The sequence below is a fragment of the Eriocheir sinensis genome, chromosome 36, assembly GCF_024679095.1.
Source record: "Eriocheir sinensis breed Jianghai 21 chromosome 36, ASM2467909v1, whole genome shotgun sequence".
Taxonomy (NCBI): Eukaryota; Metazoa; Arthropoda; class Malacostraca; order Decapoda; family Varunidae; genus Eriocheir; species Eriocheir sinensis.
Genome location: NC_066544.1, coordinates 16,661,795 through 16,670,216, shown reverse-complemented (window position 1 = coordinate 16,670,216; position 8,422 = coordinate 16,661,795). Strand labels below are relative to the sequence as shown.

The window sequence follows — 8,422 nt, the reverse complement described above, 5'->3', positions numbered from 1 at the left end:
GAGAGGAGAGAGAGAGAGAGAGAGAGAGAGAGAGAGAGAGAGAGAGAGAGAGAGAGAGAGAGAGAGAGAGAGAGAGAGAGAGAGAGAGAGAGAGAGTTAAATTGCATATCCAAGGAAGTAAAAAAGGAAATGGATTATGCAAACGTAGATAGATAGATAGATGGATAGATAGACCTCCTCATCCTTCTTCTCCTTCCCTCCCTCTCCCCCCCGTTCTTCTTCTTCTTCTTCTTCTTCTTCTTCTTCTTCTTCTTCTTCTTCTTCTTCTTCTTCTTCTTCTTTCTTCTGACCCCCCTCCTCCTCCTCCTCCTCCTCCTCCTCCTCCATTGGTTTCATTATTTTATTTTTTTCATCTTGCAAACATCATCATCATCATTACTGTTGTTATTATTGTTAATTCTCGACATGGGAAAGTGAAAGAATCTGAAGGTATCTTTCCATTGTTTTAATCCTTTGTTCTTCTCATCCCGTCCACCCAGCTGCGACGAGAGAGAGAGAGAGAGAGAGAGAGAGAGAGAGAGAGAGAGAGAGAGAGAGAGAGAGAGAGAGAGAGAGAGAGAGAGAGAGAGAGAGACTAATATAACCCTTCCTCAGGTCCTGCCCGCTGTGTTAGGTCAGGTTCTTTCTACTTCCCATAACCTGAAATAAAGGAAGAAAGAAAATATATCCAAATTATTATTATTAGAGGCATAACTATAATCATATTCTGGGAGATAGAGATAATTGTCCCTCCTTAGTGTTATAATCTGAAGCTCCTATACTGTATCTTATTGATCTTATTTATCTTATTTATTTATTTATTTATTTATTTATTTATTTATTTACTTATCTCTGTATACTACTGCTTTGCTATGTTGAATGTCTGCTCCTAAATATTATTATGGAGTGATCTTTCTGTTATTTTCAATCTGTTTGTGCCCCTAAATTTTCTTCCTCTCAAAGTAAGGAAAATTGAGTGACGGAGAGATAGATAGATAGATAGATAGATAGACAGAGAGAAAGAGAGGGAGACCGACAGACAGACAGGCAAACAGACAGCCAGCAAACACACACACACACACACACACACACACACACACACACACACACACACACACACACACACACACACACACACACACACACACACACACACACACACACACACACATACATGCATACACCCCCACACACACCTTCCCCTCCCCCACTGAAAAAAAAAAAAAAACTAAAAAAGCAAAATAAAAAAATAAAAAGTAAAAGTTACCCACCAAAATATCCACCATGATGACCTCCGTGGTGATGACCTCCGTGGTGATGACCTCCGTGGTGGTGTCCCCCGTGGTGCCCCCCGTGGTGGTGCCCTCCGTGGTGTCCCCCGTGGTGGTGACCTCCGCCGTGGTGATGACCCCCGCAGCAGGCTTTAGCGGTGACCTGACCTGCCAGCACCATCACCACCACCACCACCACCATCACCAGAGCACGTAGCCACTGCTGGAAATGGAGGGAGGAAAGGGGAGGTAGAGGAGGGGGTCATGAATAGTGGTGATGGTGGTGGTTGGTGAGTAGAGGTGGTGGAGATGGATGGTGCTGACAGTGGAGAGGGGTTGAGAAGAGGAGGAAAAGGGGAGAGAAGAGGAGAGGATCGGAGGTAGGGAGCAACAGTAGAAGGAAAAAAGGGTATAGAAATAGAAGATAAGGAAGAGGAAGGAGGAAAGAAAAGGAGGAGATGAGTGGAAGCAATAGTGGTAGAGAGAGATGAGGGGAAGGAGATAGGAGGAAAGGAGAGAAAGGGATCAGAGAAAGGCAGTAATGGTAGAGAGAGATGAGGGGAAGGAGATAGGAGGAAAGGAGAGGAAGGGACCAGAGAGAGGCAGTCATGGTAGAGAGAGATGAGGGGAAGGAGATAGGAGGAAAGGAGAGGAAGGGACCAGAGAAAGGCAGTCATGGTAGAGAGAGATGAGGGGAAGGAGATAGGAGGAAAGGAGAGGAAGGGACCAGAGAGAGGCAGTAATGATAGGGAGAGATGAGGGGAAGGAGATAGGAGGAAAGGAGAGAAAGGGACCAGAGAAAGGCAGTAATGGTAGGGAGAGATGAGCGGAAGGAGATAGGAGGAAAGGAGAGGAAGGGACCAGAGAGAGGCAGTAATGGTAGAGAGAGACGAGGGGAAGGAGATAGGAGGAAAGGAGAGAAAGGGACCAGAGAGAGGCAGTAATGGTAGGGAGAGATGAGGGGAAGGAGATAGGAGGAAAGGAGAGGAAAGGACCAGAGAGAGGCAGTAATGGTAGGGAGAGATGAGGGGAAGGAGATAGGAGGAAAGGAGAGGAAAGGACCAGAGAGAGGCAGTAATGGTAGGGAGAGATGAGGGGAAGGAGATAGGAGGAAAGGAGAGAAAGGGATCAGAGAGAGGCAGTAATGGTAGGGAGAGATGAGGGGAAGGAGATAGGAGGAAAGGAGAGAAAGGGATCAGAGAGAGGCAGTAATGGTAGGGAGAGACGAGGGTAGGAAGGTATAAGATAAGGAGGCTAGGAAGAGGTGTTGACAGTTGGGGAAGTAAATAACAAACATTCGTATCCCAAGCCTCCTTCTTTACTAATGTATGTCTGTGCTTATCAACTCCAAAAACAAAGTAAAGCATACATCTCCTAGTTCTAGTTATGGCGCCCCCCCCCCACCCCCAGGCTCCTAGTAATAGCTATGGCCGGGTTACCACAGTCTACCCTCCCTAGGTTTCCCCAGGTACACCCATTTATTGACCATCCCGAGAGGAAGGATGAACAGCTGGGTGGGTTGCACGCCTACTCCCTATGTCGGGATTCGAACCCTGGTGCAGCTTGTAAACTACTTTTCGTCTTCGTCTTAGGAAAGGAGAGCCTGGAACACGGCTGAGAGATAGAGAGGATGGAGAAGTTAATAGGAGAGGAAGATAGATTATCGTACTCAGAGCTTAGTATTTACCTGTTTCTGACGCCCATAACTATTGCCAAGAAACATCAGAATCTAACTCTTTTGACGATAACTATAAATGAGTTTCGTTATTGGAGCCCAGAAGACAGTTTAGGGGTAGGAAGTCGGGAAATATAATCGGCTGAGTTCGACAGTCTGGCAACGTTGATAGAGAGGGCTAGAGTTGAGGGGTAGAGTTGAGGGTCCTTACTTACCATGTTATCAGGATGGAGAACAAGGTAGAGATGCTTACGTCTTGAAGACCTCTCAGTATTTATAGGTACTTGGCACACCTTCGTTCCCTCGCCTTTCCCTCAACCCTTTCTTTGCATTTCTCTCCCTCTCTCTATACCTCCCTCCCTCTCCTGCTTCTTCCCTCACCCCTGTCCCCTCCTCACCTCATGTCTACTTTCCTCCTTTTCTTTTAGTCCACTACCTCCTCCTCCTCCTCCTCCTCCTCCTCCTCCTCCTCCTCCTCCTCCTCCTCTCCTGTGTAAACCCTTCGTGACAGTACCTAGAAATGTCCAACAATCCTTCTTTTTTTTTTTTAAGCCGCTGAGCTCACTACTTTCCCTTTTTCTTTTCTCCTTCCTATTTGCATCCTTCTTCCTCCTTCCTCCTCCTTCTTGTTCTTCCTTTACTGTTTTTCTCTTATCTTTCTTTCTTAGTTTTTTTTTCTTTCACTTCTCGTTCGTCCCTTAATTCCCTCCCTTTCTTTTATCTCTCTTTTATCTTTTGACTTCTTTTATCTTCTTTTCGTATAAGCAAATAAGCAAATAAAAAGCAGAAAAAAGGGAGAAAGTAAAAATGGAAATACTGTGTGTTTTTCTGGGTCATAATTTACTTCAACAAAACAAAACAAATAAAGAAATAAAAAATGGAAAAGTCAAACCAGAAAATGCAACTCCAATCCATTTAATTAATTATGAAATCAAAAACAAAACAAACAAATAAAAAGGGACATTTAAAACAGACAAAATACAAAAAACAAAAAAATGAAAATTCCGAAACAAGAACCAATTACATAAAAAAACAGACAGACAAATAGACAGACAGACAGACGGCTTATAGGAGGTCTGTAGGGATCCTCTTTCATCCGTAGGAGTCTGTTGTAGGATTCTAGGATTCTTCTATTCGATCCTTCAGCGTCCTCATCTCTGGGTGGCGGGAAACGAAGGAAGGAAGGATAAAAGTAGAAGGGAGAGAAAGAATGATAAAGGAGGAAGATGAAGAAGAAGGAGAAGGAGGAGGAGGAGGAGGAGGAGGAGGAGGAGGAGGAGAAGGGGTAAATGATAAGAGGAAGAATTTGTGTTAGAGATTTAGAGGAAAGGAGGAAGAGGAAGAGGAGGAGGAGGATAGGAAGAAAGAGGAAGATTAGTGGGACAGGAAGAAAGATAAAGAATGCATGTTATATCGTAAAGAGAAGAAAGGGAAAGGAAAAGAAGGATAAAGAAGAAAAGGATGAAGAAGGAGAAGGTTTAGGAGGCAGGATAGGATGTGCTTGGGGGTGTCCAGGAGGAGGCGCGTTTAGGGGTCCTGCAGGATTTTGTCGGTAGGATGCGGAGGTGGTCATGGCTGGAGTCCTTTACTTGCCCCAACCTGAAGGAGGAAATGAAGGATAGTGTTAGTTAATGTTGTTGTTGTTGTTGTTGTTGTTAATCTTTCCATTTCCTATTTTTCTCTTCTATTTTCTCTCCCTTCTCTTCTCCTCTCCTCCTCCTCCTTCTTCTCTTCTTCTTCTCTTCTGCTGTCTTCCCATCTCTCTTCCTCCTTCCTTTCTTTCTTCCTCTCTTTTCATACTTTTTTCATCCCATTTTTCTTCCTATCATGTCCTTCTTTTCCCTTTTTTTTCCCTCTCTGTTGTTCTGTTTTCCTTCCTCCTCCTCCTTCTTATTCTTATTTTTATTACTTTATTACTTGTATTATTATTTGTACTACTACTACTACAACTACTACTGTTATTTCTATTACTACTATTGCTTCTACTACTACTACTACTACTACTACTACTACTACTACTACTACTACTACTACTACTACTATTACTACTACTACTACTGCTACTACTTCTACTACTACTACTACTACTACTACTACTACTACTACTACTACTACTACTATTGCTTCTACTACTACAACTACTATTACCACCACTACTACTACTACTACTATTGCTTGTTCTACTACAACTACTATTACTACTACTACTACTACTACTACTACTACTACTACTACTGCTACTACTACCATACCCCCCCTCACTACCCCCTCCCCCCACAGTTAAACCAACACAGACGCTTCTCTGAAAAACCCACACTAGAATTTACCTCCCTCCCTCCCTCCCTCTTTTCTCTCCCTCCCTTTCTCTCCCTTCCCTCCTTCCTTCCTTACCTCCGCCAGCGCCGCCGCCGAATCCACCTGCAGAGTAAATAAAGGAGAGAAAGAAGGAAAAAAAATGTGTTGGTGCGTTGAACTTTAGAATAATAATGTTTTTTTTTTTTTATCTGCATTTGTTTTGACTTATTTAATTAATATTTTTTTAAACTTTTTTTCCATACTCTTTTTACATTTCTCATTTTCAAGTTTTTATTATCTGCCCAATTTTTAGCTGCACTTTTTTTACTTTTTAATTATTGTTTTTTTTTTTTTTGCTCTATTTTCCTTATTTTTTTTATACATCTGTGAGGTCATTTTTAATTCCTTCATTTATAATGTCACTCTTTCCTCCTCCTCCTCCTCCTCCTCCTTACCTCCACTTCCACCTCCACCGCCACCTCCAAAGCCACCACCGAAGCCTCCCCCAGCTCCTCCCCCGTGGTTGCCGTGTCCGCCCCCGTGGTGGTGGCCGTGGCCCCCGCTGCCGCAGCAGGCCTTGGCTTGGGTGTAGGCCGCCAGCACCACCACCAGCACCAGTACGAGGAGCGCGCGCCACTGCTGCAGAAGGGAAGGAGGGAGGAGGGGGTTAGATGGGTCATGAATAATTCTTGATGTGGAGGGGAAGAACTCTGTTTTTACTTTTAACCATCAAAATATCCTCCTTCTTTGAGAGAGGAAAGGGAGAGGAAAAGGATAAGGGAGGGAGGGAGGTAAGGGAAGGGAAGGGAGAGAACGGGGAAACGAGAACAGCAGAGGGTGAGAAGGGAGAAGGGATATGGTCGTATGAGGAAATAAGGGAGAAGGGATATGGTCGTATGAGGAAATAAGGGAGAAGGGATATGGTCGTATGAGGAAATAAGGGAGAAGGGATATGGTCGTATGAGGAAATAAGGGAGAAGGGATATGGTCGTATGAGGAAATAAGGGAGAAGGGATATGGTCGTATGAGGAAATAAGGGAGAAGGGATATGGTCGTATGAGGAAATAAGGGAGAAGGGATATGGTCGTATGAGGAAATAAGGGAGAAGGGAGGAGAAATGTGTATAAGGGAGAAGAATAAAGATAAGGGAGAGAAGATAATGGGAGAACAGGTATTTAGAGGTGAGGGAGAAGAGGGGGAGAGGAATAAGGAGGAATGGGGAGAACCCACAGTTCTCGCTTCCTATCTCCTTGCTATCTCTTATTAACTTGACTAAGCGAGCGGTGTGTTCTCTTTTCTATCTTTTTTTACAGCAGAGGAGGCAGCTCAAGGGCAAAAAATATAAACAACAACGAAAAGGCCCTCTAAACACTGCTCAGAACAATTGATAAAAGAAACGAAATGCCAGAAAATAGGTCAAATTCGTGTGGAGAGGTGTCCTGATACTCTCCTCTTGAATGTGTCTCTCTACAGTAGTTGCGGCGCTCTGACATCATGCCACAACCAATCAACCACGTATCTCTAATTAACTCAACTCAACTCACTTACAATATTACCCTTAACCAACTAAAAACTCAACGCAGGAGCTCACTTACCATGATTGTCTTCGCTGTGTTGGAGTTCTCTTCGTCTTGTCCTTCAACCAATCAATCACTTATCTCTAATTAACTCAACTCAGCTACCTTACAATGTTATCCTTCTTAACCAACTAAAAACTCAACGCAGGAGCTCACTTATCATGATTGTCTTCGCTGTGTTGGAGTTCTCTTCGTCTTGTCCTTCAACCAATCAACCACGTATCTCTTATTAACTCAACTCAGCTACCTTACAATGTTATCCTTCTTAACCAACTAAAAACTCAACTCAGGAACTCACTTACCATGATTGTCTTCGCTGTGTTGGAGTTCTCTTCGTCTTGTCCTTCAACCAATCAACCACGTATCTCTTACTAACTCAACTCAGCTACCTTACAATGTTATCCTTCTTAACCAACTAAAAACTCAACTCAGGAGCTCACTTACCATGATTGTCTTCGCTGTGTTGGAGTTCTCTTCGTCTTGTCCTGACTGTCCTCACGCACCCACATATATACCAGCCCAACCCTCCCACATTTTGCCTCGCCCCCGCTCCTCTGTTTGCTTGAGGGGGGCGACGAAGGAGCAGCAGGAGCAGGAGGAGGAGGAAGGGGAGTAGGAGGAACAGGTTAGGGAGGTGGAACTGAAGGAGGAGAAGGAGGGATAAGAGAGAAGAGGATAAAGAAGAGATAGAGGAAGAGGAGGAGAATAAGAAGCATAGCGATACGAAGGTGGATGAAGGGTATGGAACAAGGATGATAAAGGAGGAAGAGGAGGAGGAGGAGGAGGAGGAGATAAAACAAAGGGATACGTAGGGAGAAGAGGAGGAGAAGGGAGAGGAAAGGGATAGGGGAGGGAGGTAAGGAAAGGGAAGGGAGAGAACGAGGAAACCAAAACGGCAGAGGGTGAGAGGGGGAAGGGAGATGGTCGTATGAGGAAATAAGGGAGAAGGGAGGAGAAATGCGCATAAGGGAAAAGAATAAAAATAAGGGAGAGAAGATAATGGGATAACAGGTATTTAGAGGTAAAGGAGAAGAGGGGGAGAAGAATAAGGGGGAAGGGAGAGATAATGATAAGGGAGATAAAAGGGGGAGGTGAAGGGAGTGAGGGAGGAAAGGCATTTAAGGTTGAAGTGAAAGGGGAGAGAAATAGGAAGAGAAGGACAATGGGGAAAAGGATAAGGGAGAGAAAATGAGGGGAGAGGGAAGATAGGAATGCATAGTTTGGGGGGGAAGGGAGATTAGGTGATGAGGGGAGAGGAGGATAAGGGGTGATGAAGAGGGGGGAGAGGGGGAAGAAGGAGAAGGATAAGGGAGGAAAGGTGATGAAGGGGGGTGAGGAAGGATAGGAATGCATATTTTTTTGGGAAGGGAGATTAGGTGATGAGGGGAGAGGAGGATAAGGGGTGATGAAGAGGGGGAGAGGGGAAGAGGAGAAGGATAAGGAGGAAAGGTGATGAAGGGGGTGAGGGAGGATAGAAATGCATATTTTGGGGGGAAGGGAGATTAGGTGATGAGGGGAGAGGAGGATAAGGGGGTGATGAAGAGGTGGGAGAGGGGGACATGGGAGACGGATAAGGGAGGAAAGGTGATGAGGGGAGAAGGTGATGGAGGGGTGAGGGGGGAAAG

At 44.7% G+C, this 8,422-nt stretch overlaps 1 protein-coding gene and 1 long non-coding RNA gene across 2 annotated transcripts; both read right to left on the bottom strand.

Moving 5' to 3' along the window:
* Nucleotides 1–335: 335 nt before the first annotated feature.
* LOC127008031 (uncharacterized) lies at nucleotides 336–3,161 on the bottom strand. Its single transcript, XR_007760752.1, has 3 exons — nucleotides 3,141–3,161; nucleotides 1,251–1,473; nucleotides 336–639 (listed from the first exon to the last, which is right to left on the bottom strand). It is a non-coding gene; the product is annotated as an uncharacterized LOC127008031 (long non-coding RNA).
* A 663-nt stretch (nucleotides 3,162–3,824) lies between these two features.
* LOC127008029 (uncharacterized) lies at nucleotides 3,825–7,281 on the bottom strand. Its single transcript, XM_050879563.1, has 4 exons — nucleotides 7,242–7,281; nucleotides 5,676–5,859; nucleotides 5,317–5,343; nucleotides 3,825–4,524 (listed from the first exon to the last, which is right to left on the bottom strand). The coding sequence occupies exons 1-4, from the start codon at nucleotides 7,242–7,244 to the stop codon at nucleotides 4,511–4,513; spliced, it is 228 nt and encodes a 75-aa protein (XP_050735520.1). The 5' UTR covers nucleotides 7,245–7,281; the 3' UTR covers nucleotides 3,825–4,510.
* Between the last annotated feature and the right edge of the window lie 1,141 nt (nucleotides 7,282–8,422).

Bases quoted from the DNA above. Each gene is read 5' to 3' on its own strand.
- LOC127008029 (XM_050879563.1), bottom strand. The intron at 5,344-5,675 runs GTAAGGAGGAGG...TTTACTCTGCAG, and splicing joins CGGTGGAGGTGGAAGTGGAG to GTGGATTCGGCGGCGGCGCT.